Source organism: Gorilla gorilla, chromosome 16 (genome assembly GCF_029281585.2).
Source record: "Gorilla gorilla gorilla isolate KB3781 chromosome 16, NHGRI_mGorGor1-v2.1_pri, whole genome shotgun sequence".
In the NCBI taxonomy this organism is placed as follows: Eukaryota; Metazoa; Chordata; class Mammalia; order Primates; family Hominidae; genus Gorilla; species Gorilla gorilla.
The window spans coordinates 32,784,406-32,806,293 of NC_073240.2; the positions used below are offsets into that span (position 1 = coordinate 32,784,406).

The following is a 21,888-nucleotide window of genomic DNA, read 5'->3' on the forward strand; positions in this document are numbered from 1 at the left end:
GTTTGTAAGCCTAGAGCACCACCCTTCATTCTATCTAGCAGCAGTTGAGAATAATAACAGCCATATTTCCATATATGGAGCTCCTCCAAAGGCCTAGCCTGCATTAAGCTTGTTAATTCTTACCACAGCCTAGGTATTACTTTCGTTTTACAAGTGAGCAAACTGAGGCTAGAAAAGAGGAAATGACTTCACACATGTTATGTAGCAAGTACTTGACAGAGCTAGGATTCAAGCCCCCTGATCTGTTTGATTCTAAAGCCCGCACGTTTTCCACCACAGGGCACACAGTCCCAAACCATTTTACTTAAACACAGTTTGTGTGTGTGTGTGTGTGTGTGTGTGTGTGTGTGTGTGTGTGTGTGTGTTTATTGTTTTTTTGATGTACCTCTTTGAGCCACCCATGCATTTTTGGAGTTTCTTGCTAATTTTAATTTTTTGTAATTATGTTTCTCTATTTAGATTTTTAAATCCATGAGGCGTAAACTTTAAAGTTTCATGCCTTATATTAATCCTTTATAGTCCACCAAAAATGAAACTTTTTTCTTCCTTTTTTGGAGTGGACATGTAGTCACTGCCTTTTTGGAGAATGCTTCTTTAGTTTGAAGCTTTCTTTATTGGACTAAAATTACTTTCCAATTAAAATTTAACTCAGCAAATACTTACTGAATACTTGCCATGTGCTAGCTAAAGATAAACAGTGTCTTGAGGGCATGACAGTGAATGAGATACCTGGCCTTAAGGAGCTCTTTTATATTCTAGGTCAACAGAAAAACATGTAAATAGTATCTATAATCACTGCCCCAAGATGATACTCCCAGTGCCCAAGGCCTTATTGTACATTTCATTTAACTAAGTGTGTTAAAATCAAATTCTAAATGTAGAATTTTTCCTAGGTATGCCTTGCAATAGCTCATTATTCCCAGCCAACAGACCTCCAGCTACTCTTTGCATTTGAATATGTTGGGAAAAAATACCACAATTCAGGTAAATATGAAAATATTAAATATTGTGACTAATTTTACATGTGTAAATTTTACTCTTATGTTTACCGGAAGCCTCCAAGTACATGAGCTTTAATGATTGTAGAATTACTAGCTTCATACCTTAGAGAAGTAAGCACTACATGCTAAAAGAGCCAATAGTTTGTCAGATTATTTCTTGACAAGTTACCAGGAAGAACCTTTAATGCTATGAATATGGGCTTATAAGTTATGTCAGATATTTAATCTCCAGTCATTGGCTTGTATTTTATGATGAAGAATATATAACCCACCCTTTTTAATTGATAGCTTGAGTTAAAGTAATCTTATCTTTTAAGAAAACTGGCAGAAAACTAAAAGATATATTAAAAGCATAATCTTTTCTGGCAAGGTGTGATTTCATGCGAAAGCTAAAGTGATTAAAAACTTTTTGTAGACTTCATTAAGATTCTCAGAATACTGAGTTTCTATTTCTGAGTAATACTGATGAAAGGAAGATGAGCATTTTTCCAAGGACAAGTATATTCTAGACAGCTTTTGTGAAAGTAAATAGTTTTGTCTATATATCTGACAGTCATGACATGACCAAGGAAGATTCCAGATGATCATGCAATTCTGTACATTCTGTTTCGTACAAATGTAATTTTAATAAACAATTTTTAAAAATCTCTTAAAAGGAGAGAGAAAAACAAAGAGCCATGTCTCCTGTTAGCCCCATTGTCAGTTAGTGACTGCACGTCAGTTAACTGAGCGAAGCCTGTGTTCTTTTATTTAAGCAAGAAAAATAAATCAGCTGTGTATTTATAATGAAAAATCCATTCACCCAGCATGGTCTGGGCCATACAAATTATTAATTGTGCTGAAATTTTATATTTTGTTACCACGAAACATATGGTAGTAATTTAAATAACTGGCATAATAAAAGTATATTCCAGCAACACTATATTGTAAATACATTAAAATGTTATCAGTGTATGGTATCTGAAGATGCATGTGTATAAGTAAATTTTCCTTAGTTTAAAAGATACCTACCTTTCTGTTAAGCACTGAGAGGACCAAAAAAAAAAAAAAAAGAAAATACTGTAGAGATAATATATGAAAATAATGCTTTGCAGAGCAGCTTTTATCATACAGTATTATATTTATAGAAATTGTATAACAAAAGTATTTGTAACTTAATTTTTCTTATCGATATATACATAATTGTAACTGAGGCTTAAGCAATACAATTATTTTTTGAAGTTTATTAATATTAAGTAAATTCACTTACTGTCTAAAAATAAAGTATACAGATCCTGCACTATTAGGTAAACACTCCTTGGGATCATCATCAAGCTACAGAACAGTGATCAAGGTTATCTTCAATAAGATCCTCACCCAGAGTTGCAAGAGTTGTAGGAGTGAGTCTTTGATTCCTGCTCAACTGTTCATGATACAGACCAGTTCTTCATGCTGCTATTTTTCTGATAGAAATGATTCATTTCAGTTTACAGATCCATAACTTCTACAGTAATGTAGTGACTTGGGCTCAGCAAAGACAGTAAACTTCATTATACAGTTGGTAACCTGATGCCTGCTTCAGTTACTTTCCACATTTTTCTTCATTCATACCTTGTGGGCATCTCTGGTTTACAGTACTTTAGTTTATCCACCCACAGGTCTTCTACTACTGGAATTTTAAAATCTACATCATTCAGTTCCTCTATTTCTTCTTATATAGCTTATTGATAAAATTTGATGATTAATACTGAAAATATTCAGGGATGCTTTTTTATATTACATCCTTCAGACTCCTCCTTTGACAAGTACTTCATAAACATAACACTGGCCATAGTTTTGTTAAGATTCCTCGTAGGGTAACATCCTTTAATATCCTTCCATGCTGTTACAGAAGCATAAATACTGCATCTTTAAGATCAAAAGGAGCCTGAAATTTCCACACACTGCAGTCAGAATTCATTAATTTGTGAGTGAAAGATGCCCACTCATCCACTCTTGAACTTCTGGATGACACCTTGATTCATTGGCTGGATTAAAGAAGTCCTTTTTGCAGGCAGGTAGGTGACAAAGCTGTTTGCACAAATAAGATCCAAAGTTGGAGGAGCTCCCCTGCAGTTATCTGAGAAAATGATATTTTAGCTGGCCTTAGTCACTCAGGTTTTCATTCATATTCAGTATCACATGAGGAAAAGCCATCTCTGAAAGGTCCTGCAGTCATCCCAACACTTCTGTGAATATCCTGGAGTAAAGTAAGATGTGTAGCACCCAGGCTTTGGAACATCGCTTTGCACAAACACCCCAGGAGATACTACTAGCACAAACAAGAACAATGATTCTGTTTTTTCTCTTTTAACTTTAAAGAAACCATGAGGACTCTGTTTTCATCAGTCAGATTATTATTGGGCAAATAACGTCAAAAAAGTACAGATTCATCTTTCTTATAGAATTGATAAGATGTCAGATTATGCTTCTGGACCAAAAATATTGAAAGTTTCATGAAGTTATCTGCAGCCTAGTGTCAGCAACTGCTTCATGACAGACATCCTGCTTACAGATGCTGTGATGTAATCTGAAGTTGTAATGAAATTTCACACAGAAGTTGTACATTTTCAGTGACATTTAATTTTATCCTTTTTATTAACATAGATCTTGTTATTAGATTTTCCTTAAAATGCCTATTTGAAAAACACAAGGTACACAATCCATTTGAAACAGTATAGGAATTTTTAAACTTTGTTGCTTAAGATTCTCAGAATAGCTATAAATGATTGTTGAATATTGGTGGTTCCAGCCAGCTGTATACATCAGGATTACTGGAGGAACCTTTAGAAATGCAGCCATGTTGGCTCCAGCACAGGTCAGAATCTCCCAGTTAAGAACCACTTTGTTGACTCATGCTTTTGAACTGATTAATACTCACAGTCCTCTTTTTACCTTATTCCTTTGTGACTTCTAATTTCTGCAGTATCATCAGAGTGATGGGCTTTCTTTTCATATATTGATGACTTGTATTTTCTGTTGCTTGAAGCCATTCTAGATATCAATTGGCCAATTCAGTGGAAATTATCTAAAATAACCCCAATAGTATAGGATTAGACTTTTGTACTGTCACAGAAGATAGCCAAGGTCAGGAGCATATAATATCTATTTCACTCTTAGTCTGCTGTGGAGGCATGTCATAAAACCTCAGTCAGGTAGCGGTCAGCGGAGCCAGGTCTCCCTGAGATGACCCACCTTCCACTGTTGGTCCAGCTCCTCATAGCGATCCACTCACAGAGCAGGCCACTGCCATATCAGGTCTTTTGAACTTTGGAAAGCATTCAAATTTCTGGACTATAAAACCAGATTGAGTATACATTACACATTCTGTAATGAGCTCTAACTGAAGATGATATAGAACATATAAAAGACCTAGTCCCAGTTGTTTAGAAAAGTACAGGATTTGAACAAGAGAAATGGAAAAAATAACAACCAATAGAGGATCTCACTTTATGCTTAGAAAATATAGATGTTCTCATTTTATGTTTAGAAAATTTTGTGTAAGTTAGATCTTGAAACAAAATTTGGCCAGAGAAACAATCTCATAAACAACAGCACATTCTTAGCCTAGCTTATTAAAGTCTGCAACCCAAAACACTAAAAAGTATTCAGTGCTGCTAGACTCAGTCACCAAACTGTTTTACGTAACTGTTAAAATTTTGAGTGTGTTTTTTATAATTCTTTTTTGGTGGTGGTGGTTTTATTGTTTGGCTAGGACTGCTGGTTCAGTGTTGAATAGCAGTAATATTAGCAGGCATCATTTCACTTCCCGCTTTTAATGAAGATGCTCTTAGCTATGTCTTTTTGATAAACACCCTCTATCCAGTTAAGGAAATTCCCTTTTATTCCAAACTTGCTAACGTTGGGTTTTTTTTTTTTTAAGTCATAAACAGGTATCTATCATATGTTTTTCTGCACTTACAGAGCTAGTCATTCATATAGCCTTTTTCGTCTTTAATGTAGTCATATGATGAATTACTTAGATTTTCTAATATTGAATAGCTTTCTTTGTTTTGGTGCACTGGAACACTGTATAGAGTGGGCTTTGCCAAAAATTCCATATGCAGGTTTTGTGTTCTGGAGAGATCATAACTCCTAAGTCTTCCTTCTCACAGACACGCTTTTTAGTTGTGTTACTCCAGAGAAGGCCCTGAGATGGAGTGGGACTCTAGGATGTGGGCTTAGAATGAGCATTTTACTATCTATCTATCTATCTATCTGTCTATCTATCTATCTGTCTATCTATCTGTCTATTTATTTTTGAGACAGAGTCTCGCTGTGTCGCCCAGGCTGGAGTGCACTGGTACGATCTCAGCTCACTGCAAGCTCTGCCTCCGAGGTTCACACCATTCTCCTGCCTCAGCCTCCTGAGTAGCTGGGACTACAGGCACGTGCCGCCACACCCGGCTTATTTTTTTTTTTTAGTATTTTTAATAGAGACAGGGTTTTACCGTGTTAGCCAAGATGGTCTCGATCTCCTGACCTTGTGATCCGCCTACCTCGGCCTCCCAAAGTGTTGGGATTACAGGCATGAGCCACCGCGCCCAGCAACATTTTACTTTTTAATGAGCTTTGTTAAAATCAGAATCACTGGATAATTCTGATACCACTTAAGAGGAGTCCAAATTCCTAACATAGCCCCTCCGTAATCTGGAGCAGCACCGTCCAGTGATGGAAGTAGGGCAGCCACTAAAGCCACTAGCCACATGTGGCTGTTAAGTACTTGAAATGTGGCTAGTGCAATTGATGGACTGAATTTTTAATTTTATTTAATTTTCATTTCAGTTTGAATTTAAATGGGCTTGTGTGGCTAGAAGTTACTTTTTTGGGAAACATACTAGAGTCTAGGCCCTATTTAATTTCCCACCTCTCTTCCACCACCTCTTGAATCCCTATGCTCTAGCTGTATTTAGTTACTTGATGTTACACAGTTACACCATCTTTTTAAAGTTCTTCTCTGTCTAGCATGCCTACCTCCTCCTCACCAGCTACCTGGCAACTTTTGACTTGTTCCTTAGAACTCTCTTTAGTTGTGGTCAAGTCATGAAGCTTTTCCTGCCCCAGCCTCTCTCTGCAGCGAGAGTTAGGGGCCTTCTCTTTTGCATCCTCATTGCACTCAGACATCTGGTACTCTGTGATTATCACACTTATTAATGCTTTCAAGATAGAGATACAATCTTAATCATCTTTTTGCTCTCAGGCATTAGCACATGGGGAGTTCTCAGAAAATACCTGTCTTATACCAGGAATTAATGAATAATCAGTAGGAATGGGCATGACATGTTCATGGGACATTGGAGGGTAGTGCATGGCTGCAGAGGAAAATGGGAAATGAAGGTCAGATAAGTTACGTGAGGGATCTCTAAGGCCAAGAGAAGCCATTTAGGTTTGCTTGATTTGGTTGGAAAATGAGCTTATTGAAAGTTTAAGGCAAGGGACTAGCATCATGAACACATCTTTTTAGGGAAGTGTGTCTTGTGGTAAGCTGCTGGCTGGTTTAAATGCAGCAGAATATTCCATTGGGGATGCCAGCTGGGAGACTTGCCACAGTTGCAGCCTGCAGCAGAAAGACCCTGGGCCAGAATGGGTTGTGCCATCTGTCACCAGATATTGCCAAGGTAGATCTGGCTGACTTGTGGGACAGCTTGTTTCTCAATAATCACTTTGCAGGCACTCTTGAGGCTGTGAGCATGCTCCCAGAAGATAGCATTACTTCTCTCTCAGAGCAGGCTCCTTTCTAAGGAAATGCAAGTCTAGGCCTGCCCTGCTGTAATCTTCATGTGGAAACAGCACTCTAGCAAAGCACAAGGAACCTGATGAGCTTTTCAAAGGAAAATCGAGTAGATACAGGAAACCAAGAATTTTCTAATGAGCAGATAGAAAAGAGCAGGTAGGTGAGAAGTTGGTATTAGAAAAATTAAAGATTTGAAGGGCTTCAGGACAGAGATGATTGTTGGATGTTTCATTTTTCCAGGCAAAATATGTGGAGCAAATAATCAAATGACATGGACTTACCCCACAATTAGGGACGGAGATGAGGAAGGGTTAGGAATAGTTTCTGTTAGAATGGTAGGGATGGAAGACAATTGAAAATTAAAGAGAAAATAAATGGAGAGGAAATCTAGGCAGCAGCCATTCTTCATTCTGGGGGAAGGTGGTCAGGAAAAGGAAGGAAGAAAAATGTATAGCATAGTAGCTAGAGTGGTCCAGCGTGATCAAAGTGTTTTCAATATCATGTTGACTGACCTGTTTACGTTTGAAGGCAGAGAAGATAGAGCCAGTAGAAGGAGAGAAAAATCAAAGCTGTTTTACGGAGTTGTGAAAGAGCTGGATAAGGAAAAGACTAAATGAGTTATTTTTAGGCCAGGCGTGGTGGCTCATGCCTGTAATCCCAGCACTTTGGGAGGCCAAGGCAGGTGGGGCACCTGAGGTCAGGAGTTCAAGAGCAGCCTGGCCAACATGGTGAAACCCTGTCTCTATTAAAAATACAAAAATTAGCTGGACATGGTGCATGGTGGCAGGTGCCTGTAATCCCAGCTACTCAAGAGGCTGAGGCAGGAGAATAGCTTGAACCCGGGGGGCAGAGGTTGCAGTCAGCCGAGATCATGCCAGTGCATTCCAGCCTGGGCGACAGAACGAGACTCCGTCAAAAAAAAAGAAAAGTTATTTTTAAATGGAAAGGGCAAGACAGTTCTTGGAGAGACTTGGAAGGTGAAGCAGGTTAGAGACAGCACATCAGAGTATGCATGTGACAGGAGGCTCAGAGAAGAGGGAATGCTGGGGAAAATGTGACTGTTAAAATTCATAATGTTGCTTTTTCCTACAGCAAACAAAATTAATGGAATTCCCTCAGGAGATGGAGGAGGAGGTAATGGAGCTGGTGGTGGCAGCAGCCAGAAAACTCCACTCTTTGAAACTTACTCGGATTGGGACAGAGAAATCAAGAGGACAGGTGCTTCTGGGTGGAGAGTTTGTTCTATTAACGAGGGTTACATGATATCCACTTGGTAAGTACAATTTTAGCAATGTTATATATGGCTGGAAGTCACTTCCCTATGAATAATCATCCAACTCTTGTTGTCATTGATGACTTTCGAGTTGTGGTTAATGGAATATTTGTTTTTAATAATGTTTTAATAAATATTTTATTTTAAAGATCAAGGCTTATTAATATAAATTACGGTGTCCCTTAAAAGAAGTTGATAGTAATTCCTTAATGTCATCAGTAGTCAGTGTTTATTGCATTATATCTTGTAACTGGTGTTTTACAGTTGGTTTGTTCATATCAGGATCTAAAGTCTTCACATTGAATTTGCTTAATATGTCTCTTAGGCCTTTAAATCTACAACAGTCTCCTCCCACCTCTTTTTTACCTACTATTTGTTGACAAACCAGGTCATTTGTTCCCTAGAATTTTCCACATTGTAGATATTGCTGGTTTTATCCCCAGGGTGTCCCGTAGTGTGTTCCTCTGTCTCTAATATTTCCTTTAAAATGTTAGCAACAGAGGCTTAATTGGATTCAGGTTCAGTACTTTTGGCAAGAATGTTTCATTAGGTGGTTCTGTGTTCTCCTGTGGAGTCACATCCCATCTCAGGCTGGCTGGCTGTGTCTCTTATTGTAATCCTGACGACCAGTGGGCTTAGAGGGTGTCAACCTGATCCACTCAGTAAAAGTTCCCCTCTTATATCATGGTTTGAGCTCCCAAAAATAGTTTTGCACTGGGAGGGAGGATCATTGCTCAGATCATTATTTCACTAAGGATTGCGATTGTTCACCTTCTAATTCTATCGTCTTTCTGCTTTTATCGAACTTTTCTCTCACCAGCTCTTTAGTGCCCTGTAACACAGTTCATACAAGAAAAGCAATATAAATATCTACATTTTCTCCTTTACTTAACATTTTTCCAAATAGTGAGCTGGTTCCCTAGGGGATCTTCTAGAAGTGACTAGGAATTTGTTTTTTTAATTTGTTTAATGTCATTTAGTTATTATGAATTTTTTGGAATGCCTTATTTTAAGGTCATTGAAGTCCTCATTAGTTCACGCACATAAGCAGCTTTTTAGAAAAAGGAATAAAAACACTACTGTGTTATTACTGGTTAATCCAGTACCAGGAACTTCTAGTACGGTTCTAGAAAGGTGCTTTGCAGCATGTAGCTTGTATCTTTTGCTTCCCCTGGAATTTAAGCTTCACGGCCAGCACACTCTGGTATATGTGCTGAGAAACATGTGATGGGGCTGCCCAGCCACGTCGGGGAAAGAAGGAAGATGTCTTGAGGTGCAGTGAGCTTGCCCACTAGTAATTATTGTCTGATCAGTGTCCTAGAGTCTGACTGTGCCTTTTAGGCATGGGGAAGGGTAGAAGAGGGACTTAAGAAGAGAGCTAAAGCTCCTGGTAGATTTGTGGGGTTTTCTTTTGTTTGCCTGGTGTCCTTAACCATAGCCTGTCAAGAGAACAAAGGTGGATATATTTTTCAGTGAACACATACATGTTTAATAGTCATTCTGGAAAATATTTCTAATACCTTCTTTGGAATTTTCTCATGCTATAAATTTAGATTTTTAAGAATTGGTCATATCGCACATATTTTAGACTAAGATGTGTAGGATCGTCACTGCCCCCCCATGGTGCCCACCATGTGGCTACTAAGTGGGGTGCACATTAAATGCGGACAACTGTGCTTAATTATTTATAGGGTCTGCAGGAGCACACTATTCCTGCTTTTAGCACAGCACTCATATAATTTTTTTTTTCCCCTCCAGCCTTCCAGAATACATTGTAGTGCCAAGTTCTTTAGCAGACCAAGATCTAAAGATCTTTTCCCATTCTTTTATTGGGAGAAGGATGCCAGTAAGTGATTTCTGTTGGATTTTATGAATGCTGACGTCCATTGTTTCTACACAGTGAAGTAAGGATTCTGCCTCTCCCCTAGCTCTGGTGCTGGAGCCACTCTAACGGCAGTGCTCTTGTGCGAATGGCCCTCATCAAAGACGTGCTGCAGCAGAGGAAGATTGACCAGAGGTAATTGAGAAATGGTCATTGTCACTTTAGATAGTTTTACTTGTTGTGTAACTACAGTGAGTTCCCTACTAATTGAAAATAACAAAATGCATAGTCTTACTAATTAGTTAGCACCATGTTTTATATAAGAATTGCCATTTTGAAAAGAATGTGATAATATTAAAATTAACTGACATTGGAGTTACACTAAATATAATTTAATTATTTGGTTTGTAAGACACTTGTGGATCTTACATTGCTGACATCTTGCTATAGCATTTCCTATAACATACTTTCAAAGTGCAGTGATATCCAGTTGAGACACTTCAGGATAAATCAAACTTTTCTTGTAGTTTGATGTGTCTTATTTAGGTCTACACATTTGCAATAGCTAGAACAGTGGTTTTAATTAGCCACCACAGACGAGTCTGGCATCATCTGCTGTGGTCATTAGTAACCTCCACGTCATTAAAGTAGGAGGCCTTTCTCAGTTGTGCTCATAGCAGCGAGCAATACTATTGATCACTCTCTCCTTAAACCCGCCTGGGCCGTCGGCCTCTGCTCCTCTCCACTCTCCTGAAGCTCCTCTTCCTCACTGGCACTCCGTGCCTTCTGCAGACCCATCCTCTTCTCTCCAGACATTACACAGATTCTAAGGCCGCTTCCTCATGTTCTGTATTCTTTTCCTAAAGAAGTTTCCCCAAGAATGTGGCTTTAGTGACCAACACATTTATATCTTCAGTCTACCTGACTTCTACATGGAGGTCTCAAAGGCCCGTTAAACTCATTATGTCCAAAACCAAACTCAAGGATATGGCCTCCATGCCCTCCCCCAGCCTGCTCTTAGAAACCGGGGGGTCATCCTGGATGCCTTCCTCTTTCTTTCCCTTCCCCATCACCAATCCCTCCTCAGATTTTCTCACTTCACTTTTCAGACACCTTGCAAACCCATGTGCTTCCACAAACCCAGCTCCACCTCTGCCTGTGTGTTATAAGTGCTATCATTTCCTTCTTCCATGTCTCCTCTCCCCCTGGGCTCCAGCCCCCTGGACTTTCCCTGGTGTTTTCAACCTCCTGACATTGTCCAGCGCGCTTCCCTTCTGGACTGCCTTCTTTGCACTCATCTGGGAACACTCTCCACGCTTACCCACTTGGCACTCCTTGTTTCTTTTTTTTTTGAGACAGAGTCTCACTCTGTCACCCATGCTGGAGTGCAGTGGTACGATCTCGGCTCCCGGGTTCAAGTGATTATCATGCCTCAGCCTCCTGAGTAGCTGGGATTACAGGCACCCACCACCACATCCAGCTGATTTTTGTATTTTTAATAGAGACAAGGTTTCACCATGTCGGCCAGGCTGGTCTCGAACTCCTGACCTCAGGTGATCCACCCGCCTCGGCCTACCGAAGTGCTGGGATTACAGGCGTGAGCCACCGCACCTGGCTCACTCATTCTTTATATCTCAATTCAAACATCATTTCCTCAAGATAAGCCTTCTCTCACCTCTAAAGTTTGATCAGACCTCAAAAGTCTATGTTCTTAGAGCTCCTGAGTTTTTAACATTTATTTCAGTTTTTAATTATATATGTGTGTGTTACAGTTTGATTACCGCCTGTCGTTTTTACTCCATGAGATGAGGGACTATGTCTGTTTGGCATACCGTTATATATTTAGCACCCAGGAAGCATATATGATATTAATTCAATACTTGTTGAATAAATGAGGAGTAAATGAACAGATCTTATAAAACAGGCTTATAGAGCCTCAGAAATTGTGTATCACAGTCCTTTTTGGTACAGCCAGATTGTAGGGTTTTTCCACTGTACCGTAACTGACAGAGCCATATTCACTGAAGCAAATAACCGTCAAGTGACCCTCAAATGACCCTTCAGTTTTCTGGAAAGGAAGGTGACTATAGTTCACACGAGTCCGTATTCTCTGTGGATTTTGGTTTACCTGAACTCCATTTGGAATTAACTGTCTGCTGTGTCATACTCCAAGCCTTGTTTTCATTAGCATACATGCTGATGAAGTGCACAGTTAGGAATTTTGCTGTTAAAGGGACAATTGTAGCATTGTTGGGTGAGAGTTAGTTATAAAACCTTATAATCAGTGGCAGTTTCAGTGATTTATTAAGCTGAAAATTACTTTAATGCCTTTTGTGTTTTCAGCTATCCTATTCTTCATAAGCAGAACAGATCCTCTTTTTTGTCCAGCGTCGTCTCCTAACCTTTTTCCCTCAGGTGTGTCATCTAGCCCCACTGGCCTTCTTTAGGTTTCTCAGCACCCATGCTTGTTACCTGCCACAGGGCCCTTGTACTAGCTGCCCTCTGCCTAGAACATTTTCACCCCAGATCTTTACATTGCTTCTCTATTCATTTAGGTTTCGGCTTCAGTACCATCTTCACAGAGCAGCTGTTTTTCACCATGTGACCTAAAGTAGCCTGTAATCCCATGATTACATCATCCATGGCATTCACCACAGTCCATTTATCTTATCATCTACCCCACCCCACAAAGAATGTCAACTCCCCACTTGCTTGGGCAACACCAGTAGTAAAATTGGAATGATACAGGGAAGGTTACCATAGCCCTTGCACAAAGATGACATGCAGGTTCATGACACATTACATATTTTAATGAAATGGGAGCATATTCATGTTATTTAATTTTTAAAAATCAGTTTATCAAGCAAATGTACAGTGCCATTTTATTTTTCATGCCTACATTAAATTCCATACACATAAAGGTGCATAGAGGAAACCTAGAAAGATTGCACCAAAATTTTAGAATTCTGAGTGATTTTGTTTTTCTTATCTTTTCTAGGTGTTTTTAAACATTCCACACTAATTTATATTACTTTTTCTATTCAGGAAAAAAAAAACAACAGCAGGGTTTTGTTTTGTTTTTTTAAAGTGGTGTGGAAGTTACCCGTTGAATATAGATGGGAATCCCAGTCCTGGCTGTTTCCTTTGAAAACATCTAGAGACCCCATGGCACATATTTATAGTAGCCCATTCTCTCCTAAGAATAGAGGAAGGGTGGGAGGAATTTTGGTGAATGTCTATACTTGCAGTTCATCCTACAGCAAATCGTTAAGACTGTGGGAATAGGTGCTTTGCATTCTCTAGAGCTGGAGAATGTGCATCTGGTTTGCCATCCTTCTGTCTACATCATGTGGAAAGATGTGGGAGTGTAGGGTCTCCTTAATCTAAATGCAATGCTGCCCGCCCCCCCCCCCCCCCCCCCCCCCCGCGGCAGTGTTTCTGTTTCCTAGGCAAGTGTTCCAGTGGATGTGCTTTATTTTCTTCCATCAGAAATAAGGGAATGAGCCCGGGCGCGGTGGCTCACGCCTGTAATCCCAGCACTTTGGGAGGCCAAGGGGGGTGAATCACAAGGTCAGGAGTTTGAGACCAGCCTGGCCAACATGGTAAAACCCCGCCTCTACTAAAAATACAAAAATTTAGCCAGGTGTGGTGGCGGGTGCCTGTAATCCCAGCTACTCGGGAGGGTGAGGCAGGAGAATCGCTTGAACCCGGGAGGGGGAGGTTGCAGTGAGCCGAGATGGTGCCACTGCACTCCAGCCTGGGCGACAGTATGAGACTCCGTCTCAAAAAGAAAAAGAAGGAAATGATCTAATTTGTTCTGTGCACTGCACGTGGGGGTGGCGGTGAGGTGAATGGCAGCATTCTGTAGTAGTCAAAGCCAGGTGGGTGGGAGAAGTTGGGTGCTAAGAGGGAAACAAAGTTTACCTGTCTTCTTGATTTCACTCTCAGTTTTATGAGAATACAGAAAAATCATGCAGAGAAACCTGATGGAATAGTCTCTAAAACTAAAAAATAAGATAAGCAATGGTTCTGTCTTAAAAAAAAAAAAAAAGTAAACTCCATGAAGGCAGAGACCTTACCTGTCTCATTCCTCTCTCTATCCCCTGGTCTATAGTAAGGGTTAAATAAATATATGCTGAAATGAATGAGTAATGACTAAAGTATTTTTGTCTTTATTAGGATTTGTAATGCAATAACTAAAAGTCACCCACAGAGAAGTGATGTTTACAAATCAGATTTGGATAAGACCTTGCCTAATATTCAAGAAGTACAGGCAGCATTTGTAAAACTGAAGCAGCTATGCGTTAATGGTAATTTCATTCTTATTTCATATATATAATGAACACAGGATACAGAGTTGCATGAGATGTCAGGAAAAGTGATGTTCTTAAAAATGTAGAAATAGATATATTTAAGGAGTCTATGGAACTATTTGTACAAATTATATATTATTGTATGAGAACTTCAGAACCTCCTAAGGAATTAAGTTTAAACTACTTTTTGTTTTAGAGGGGGAAAAATGAGTGTATTAAATTTCCTTCAGATGATGAAAGGCATAGGAGAATACTTTTATAAAAGCATTTGCTGAGTAGAACACTGTATTACCTCACAGACAAACTTCTTAAGATTTTAATACATACAGTTATACTTTGAGATAGGTGACTTGACATGGGTATCAAACAGCTGTGTTATATCTGTAGCATCAGAATTCTGATATATCTGTTTGAGCAAACGTATCAGGTGGCTTTCATGTGTCCTGCGGGATGAGTCACATGAAAGCATCTTTGGTGTAATGTGGGTCCTCCTCGAGAGATCCTCTAAGTCACCAGGGAGTCAGCAAAGGCAGCCTTGCAGCAGATCTTGAGCAATGAGTGAGCACTTCCCTGGGGGAGGGCCTTGCAGGGGCGGGGCAGGGGCAAGTTGTTGAAAAAACTAGTGTCCTGAATGATTATGTGCACTCTGGGCAGGGCAGTGAGGATGCCTGTCCTCATGCAGTGGCTAGCCCTCAGGCCACGTGAGCCATGCACAGAGGCACCACTGGCAGCAGGGGTGGGGCAGGGAAGCAGGAGGGCAAGGCTTGCAGTGAGAAGGCCAAGGGCTAGGGCCTGGGCAGCTGACCTCACAGGTCAGGAGGGCCAGGATCAAGGCATAGGCTGAGCAGGGACGGCTGGAATTCTTAGCTGTTGGGAGTCAGAGTTGGTTGGACTCCAAGATTTCCCTGAAAGAGCGAGAGAGAAGATGATGGAGCCCCAGGGGAATGCTTTGTTTTGCTTTGTTACAGAATTGTAATGTCTTCTTAAATACTTATTCCATGTTATTAAAGTGAAAATGCATGATATTTACTTAAAGCTAACTTTTAAATATTAGAAACTGATGTATCTCTTTACTCTGATAGGGATCATATAAAATAAAAAGTAAAAATGTGTATGTATATAATTTATTACAGAGCCTTTTGAAGAAACTGAAGAGAAATGGTTATCTTCACTGGAAAATACTCGATGGTTAGAATATGTAAGGTTTGTACTTCTTTACTTTCTTTTCCTTTAACTTTTTATTTTGAGATAACTACAGACTCACTGGAGGTACAAAAATAGCACAGAGGGCCATGTACTTACTCTTCATCCAACTTCCCCCAATAGTAACATCTCGTAACTAGAGTACAGCATCCAAACCAGGAAGCTGACACTGGGACACTGGATAGCTCTTACTCACCAGTTCATACATGCTCTCGTCTGTGTGCATGCCCTTAGCACAGCTGTGCGATTTTATCACGTGTGTAGGTTCACGTAACCACCACCACAGGAAGATACAGACCTGTTCCATGACAAGGCTCCCCTGTGCTAGCCTTCTTATAGGTGCACCCTCATCGCCATCTGTGTCTGTTGGCTACCACTAATCTCTTCTCAATCTCTATAGTTTTGTCATAAGTCAACCCCTTCCTTTTTATAAAGGGTTTATGAATTTCCCTGATGAAAAAGTACAAAATGAGGCCAGGCGTGGTGGCTCATGCCTGTTATCCCAGCACTTTGGGAGGCCAAGGCGGGTGGCTCACCTGAGGTCAGGAGTTCGAGACCAGCCTGGCCAACATGGTGAAACCTTGTCTCTACTAAAAATACAAAAATTAGCTGGCACGCACCTGTAGTCCCAGCTACTCAGGAGGCTGAGGCAGGAGAATCACTTGAACCTGGGAGGCAGAGGTTGCATTGAGCCAAGATCACGCCACTGCGCTGCAGCCTGGGCGATAGAGCAAGTCTCCATCTCAAAAAAAAAACTTTACAAAGTGGGGCCGGTTGTGGTAGCTCATGCCAGTAATTCCAAAGCTCTGGGGAGGAGGATCACTTGAGGCCAGTAGTTCACAACCAGCCTGAGCGACATAGTGAGACCCCATCTCCACAAAAAAGTTGGAAACTAGCCAGGCATGGTGGCATGTGCCTGTTGTCCTAGGGAGCCTGAGGCAGGAGGATCACTTGAGGCCAGGAGTTCACAACCAGCCGAGGAACATAGTAAGATGCCCATCTCCACAAAATAATTTTAAAACTAGGCAGGCATGGTGGCTCGTGCCTGTGGTCCTAGCTGCTCAGGAGGTGGAGGCAGGAGGATCACTTGAGGCCAGGAGTTCAGGGTTACAATGAGCTGTGATATGCCACTGCACTGTAGTGTGGGTGACAAAATGAGAGCCTGTCTCTTAAAAAGAAAACAAAAATTACAAAATATACTCCTCTGAGAAATCGTATAAGTAACTAAAGAAACTTTACGGTAATGCAAAAGCTATGTGCATTCAGTAGAAAGCAGTCAATCCTCTCTTGTGATGCTGAGTAGCAGCAGGGAGCCACAGCTGCCAGTCAGCCACACAGTCTCAGTTTAGGGTATTTTCAGCTTACAGTGGGTTATCATGGGTCATGAGTTATGGGAATATCATGAGTCAGAGAGCATCTGTAAAGTGAGAAATTAGATTTGCTTGATTTCAAGTACTTTATGTATTTGTAGTGGAAATTTGATTTTTAACACTACTTTTCCTTTTCTCTCTTCAGGGCATTCCTTAAGCATTCAGCAGAACTTGTATACATGCTAGAAAGCAAACATCTCTCTGTAGTCCTACAAGGTAACTAAAGTAACTCCTGAAAGCACCATGACCACCATGCCAGCCAGCCTTGGTTTACTGCTTGTCCCCATTCAAGTAAATCACATCAGTTTTAGCTATTTCTTATTTACTACAGTACCATCAAATACATTACAGATTTTGCACATCATTTGAATAAAACAGTGGCACAGGCTGGGCGCAGTGGCTGAAGCCTGTAATCCCAGACTTTGGGAGGTTGAGGCGGGCGGATCACTTGAGGTCAGAAGTTCGAGATCAGCCTGGCCAACATGGTGAAACCTTGTCTCTACTAAAAATACAAAAATCAGTCAGGAGTGGTGGTGCGCGCCTGTAGTCTCAGCTACTCGGGAGGCTGAGGCAGGAGTATCACTTGAACCTAGGAGGCGGAGGTTGCAGTGAGCAGAGATTGCACCACTGCACTCCAGCCTGGGCAACACAGCAAGACTCAAAAAAAAAAATAAAAACCAGTGGCACAAGGACTGCAAATAGAAGAATAGAAAGTAGTCCAGTTTTTACCCTTTATTAAATTATCCTTCCTATTTTATGGGAAGGGTGGGTCCCATCCCCTAATGGATTAATACTTAGTGTTAATTTTGACAGGGCATTCTCTCTGTAATTTTGCTGTCTAATTTGTACAAATTTGTTTTACTTTAAATACCTTCTGGCTCATGCTAGATTATGACTCTAAGGAAGCAGTTTGAGATGAAGAAATTTAGACTGAACTGCTGAATAGCTAGTAATGTAATATTTGGTAGGAATAAACGGTGATGTAAAAGTCTTTCAGTTAAGCAAAGGATAATTACATATTAAACAACTTACAGCTAATAGAATTTTTAAGTTTGCAGATAAAGTTTAATAGACTAAAAACTACCTTCGTATAATACAGTAGTAGGCCCTTTGTACCCATGGGTTCCCCATCTGTGGTCAACCAACCCAGGACTGAAAATATTGGGGGGGGGGGGGAGCTTTGGCCATAATGAACACGAACACTTTTTTTTCCTTGTCATTATTCTCTAAACAGTATAGTATAACAACTGTTTACATAGCATTTACATTGTATTAGGTGTTATAAGTAATCTAGAGGTAACTTAAAGTGTACAGGAGGATGTGCATAGGTTATATGCAAATATTAACATCATTTTATATCCAGGACTTAAGCATTTGTGGATCTTGGTATCCAAGGGAGGCCCTGGAATGAGTTCCTCATGGATACTGAGGGAAGACTATATACTCATGTTGCATAGTATATGAATACAAAATGTTGCTTAAGCTTGCAGAAGTACTTTTTTTTTTTTTTGAGATGGAGTTTCGCTCCTGTCACCTAGGCTGGAATGCAATGGAACGATCTCAGCTCACTGCAACCTCCACCTCCTGGGTTCAAGCGATTCTCCTGCTTCAGCCTCCCAAGTAGCTGGGATTACAAGCATGCACCACCACGCCTGGCTAATTTTTGTATTTTTACTAGAGATGGGGTTTCACCTTGTTGGCCAGGCTGCTCTCGAACTCCTGACCTCAGGTGGTCTGCCCACCTCGACCTCCCAAAGTGTTAGGATTATAGGCGTGAGCCACCGTGCCTGGCCAGGCTTGCAGAAGTACATTTAACAACTGCCAAACTTGATTGACTTTAACAAGGCAAAAATCTTTAAGACTCTTAGAAAAAAATCAAATAGTAATGTGTCATATAAAGTAATCCTGAACTGATGCAGTCAGAGTGTGTGTTTAACTCACAAATGCATGCAGAACCTAATAATCACAATTTCTCTCATCCAGTGGGTGTTCTCATCGTATTGGAGAACCCTACTCATCCTCCATTTCTCCATGCATTTGTAGTAGAAGAGGCCTCAGAAGTAGCACTGAACCTTCATTTTACTAGCATTTTTATATACGTTTATTTTTAAACAGTTTGTTTAGTTAAAAATTTACATACTATGGAATTCACCCATTTTTAATTTGTAATTCAGTAATTTTTAGTAAATATACAGAGTCTAGTTTTGGAAATTTTTCATCACCCCAGAAGTTCCAGCTCCAGGCAGCCACTAATCTTTCTGTCTCTAGGTTTTCCCTTTCTGGGCATTTCATATAAATGGAATCATACAATATGTGGCCTTTTGCCGCTGTCTTCTTTCATTCAACATACATGTTTTTGAGGTTCATTCATGTAGTGTGTATCAGCAATCTTTTCCTTTTTATTTCTGAATTGTATTCCACTGTTTGTAAATGCATTTTGCTTACCCATTTACCTGTTGATGGACATTTGGGTTGTTTCTACTTTGTGGCTGTTATGAATTATGCTGCTTCATTTATTTAGATCTTTCATTTTATCAGCAGTGTTTTATTATGTGAGTCTTATATTTATTTTGTTAAATCTCTTAAGTATTTTATTTTTATGTCACTGTGAATATAATTGTTAACTTCATTTTCAGGTTTACTATGTACTCAGATTGTTGTGTACAGAATTTCTGTAACCTTACTGACCTCATTTATTAATTCTAGTAGTTATTTTGTGGATTCCATAGGAGTTTTTACATACAGGATCATATTGTCTTCAAAGACAGTTTTTACCTTTTTCTTTCTGATCTGAATGCCTTTTATTTTCTTTTTCTTGCCTAATTGCTCTGGCTAGATTCTCCAGTTCAATGAGATGGAGAAGTGTAGAGAATAGACATCCTTATCATCTTCCTGATCTTAGGGAGAGAGTATCCAGTCTTTCACCAATGAAATGGGAATAACATTAATTGTAGGTTTTTGTGGATGTCTCTGATCAGTTTAAATATGTTTACTTTTATTCCTAATCAGGAATGAATGTAGAATTGTATCAGATGCTTTTTCCACATCTAATGAGATAATCGTGTTGGTTTTGTCCTTTATTACTGTGGTACGTTACTAAAATTGACAGATGTTAAACCAACTTTGCATTCCTGGATAATTTGGTTTACTCATATTTTTATTGATTTTTACATCTGTAATCATAAGGGATATTGGTCAATAGTTGTCTTCTGATTTCCCTGGCTGACTTTGATAGTGTGGCAATTCTGGCCTCATTGGAAAGGACAACAACTATAAAAGACAGGAGGGAATCGTTTGCCACAGCTTCAGTTGGTAGTGAACAGTCCCACTCTCCCCATTCACTTCTCAGTATTGCCATGTGGCCTGTCAGTAGAAAGATTACCTTATACTTAATACCTTGACAAAAGAGCAGTAGAATGGAGTCTAGACGGATTTTCTACCACAAACCATTCGAACGTAAAAAGTATGAGTGATGAGCTTCTATTATCTGGCAAATATCCATGTATAAAAGACCATCTCCTATTAAATGCTAATTTAGTTTATCTACAAGTCTGTAATATTTTCGAGTTGCTGGAATCCAGTAAAATTTCCTTATACAGATTTGGAAGGCAGCCTAGGTGTGCAGAATACTAAATTATCTAGTTTACCTTTCCTTCCCTTTCTCTCTCAGCATTTTTCTATGTTGTAATCATTTTCTTTCCATTGTATTGACAGAGGAGGAAGGAAGAGACTTGAGCTGTTGTGTAGCTTCTCTTGTTCAAGTGATGCTGGATCCCTATTTTAGGACAATTACTGGATTTCAGAGTCTGATACAGAAGGAGTGGGTCATGGCAGGATATCAGTTTCTAGACAGATGCAACCATCTAAAGAGATCAGAGAAAGAGGTAACAAAATCTTGATGCCTTTTTATCAGTCTTTAAGGATACACAAAATAAAATATGTGTCATTAAAAGATGAAGGGGCTTTTTAAAAATACTGTATTTACTACAACTTAATTTCCTTAGTCCAAAGCTAACTAATGGATTAGAGTTCAAATTGATGTACTTATTATAAAGATTATTGTAACTATGAAGGTGAAATTTTTAAAAGTTGTCTATTGAATTTGTCTAAGTGGAAAACTACTGAAAAAATTCTGAATAAAATACTGAAAAACAGATAACAAGCACATTAGCTATTTTGAAAAATCACTTTTGGAATATCATATTTTCTTAAAATGGGATACATAGGTTAAGATGAAAAGTTTGAGAGGGCCACCTTTGTAACAGCTGTGGAGTTAGTGGCTGCCTGGGATCTCCAGTTAGGCTGCGGAAGGCCTTACAAATATCTTACCGGCCAGGCAGGTCAGTCAGATCAGTTTTTAGAAGGTTGTTTCAGAGAGCGTCATTTGACTTGTGGTGTCTCATAAAAAATAGTGGTCACCCGCTACTGCACTTGGGGACACACCACGTGACCTAGGCTCATCCCAAAGTGTTTTCTGAAATATGGGGATGTTTTCTGGATGCTGAGCCTACAGGATCAACCAAACATTAGAGAAGTTTGGTTGATGGTTTTGTTTTGTTATATAATCTAAAGAATTGTTTCTAGGACATGCTTAAACACATATTTTGCTCTTCCCCCTTCATATAGTGGCAACCCGCTCAACTGTGTGCTTTGCTGTTTCAACTTGTTACATGTATTGGGCAAATAAGGGTTGTGATGTTTATCACGGTTGAATGTTACTTCTTGGGTTTGATAGATATGTATAGCTCAGCTTAGAAGCCAAGTGTTTTAGGCTTAGATGTTTTCTTATTCATCTCTTCTTTAACATCAGCAGTACATTTTGAAGTAAATGTGAACGGCTGAAGGATAACATTAAATGATCCCATTGTCTCTTTGTATTTGCCAGTCTCCTTTATTTTTGCTATTCTTGGATGCCACCTGGCAGCTGTTAGAACAATATCCTGCAGCTTTTGAGTTCTCTGAAACCTACCTGGCAGTGTTGTATGACAGCACCCGGATCTCACTGTTTGGCACCTTCCTGTTCAACTCCCCTCACCAGCGAGTGAAGCAAAGCACGGTAAGCAACCCTGTGGCTGTGGCTACGTTTTCCCTGTTTTTACAACTTTATCGAGGCATAATTGAAGTATAATTCACTGCCTATTTAAAGTCTTATGA

The 21,888-nt window shown here is 39.7% G+C and overlaps 1 protein-coding gene and 1 non-coding gene across 12 annotated transcripts in view; both read left to right on the plus strand.

Moving 5' to 3' along the window:
• MTMR10 (myotubularin related protein 10) overlaps positions 1 to 21,888 on the plus strand; it is a 58,767-nt gene that overhangs the window by 22,845 nt on the left and 14,034 nt on the right. For all 11 annotated transcript variants that reach the window (XR_008671852.2, XM_055363199.2, XM_063698929.1 and 8 more), the window contains 9 exons: positions 894 to 984; positions 7,846 to 8,026; positions 9,785 to 9,872; positions 9,955 to 10,043; positions 14,028 to 14,158; positions 15,295 to 15,364; positions 16,880 to 16,950; positions 20,449 to 20,618; positions 21,620 to 21,790. Coding sequence is in view for 10 of the 11 variants with exons in the window: in XM_055363200.2 (XP_055219175.1) it covers positions 894 to 984; positions 7,846 to 8,026; positions 9,785 to 9,872; positions 9,955 to 10,043; positions 14,028 to 14,158; positions 15,295 to 15,364; positions 16,880 to 16,950; positions 20,449 to 20,618; positions 21,620 to 21,790 (1,062 nt within the window). In the remaining variant the exon portion in view is untranslated. The remainder of the gene's footprint in view (positions 1 to 893; positions 985 to 7,845; positions 8,027 to 9,784; positions 9,873 to 9,954; positions 10,044 to 14,027; positions 14,159 to 15,294; positions 15,365 to 16,879; positions 16,951 to 20,448; positions 20,619 to 21,619; positions 21,791 to 21,888) is intronic.
• On the plus strand, positions 12,557 to 12,659 carry LOC115930853 (U6 spliceosomal RNA). The gene has a single exon (XR_004067452.1). It is a non-coding gene; the product is annotated as a U6 spliceosomal RNA (small nuclear RNA).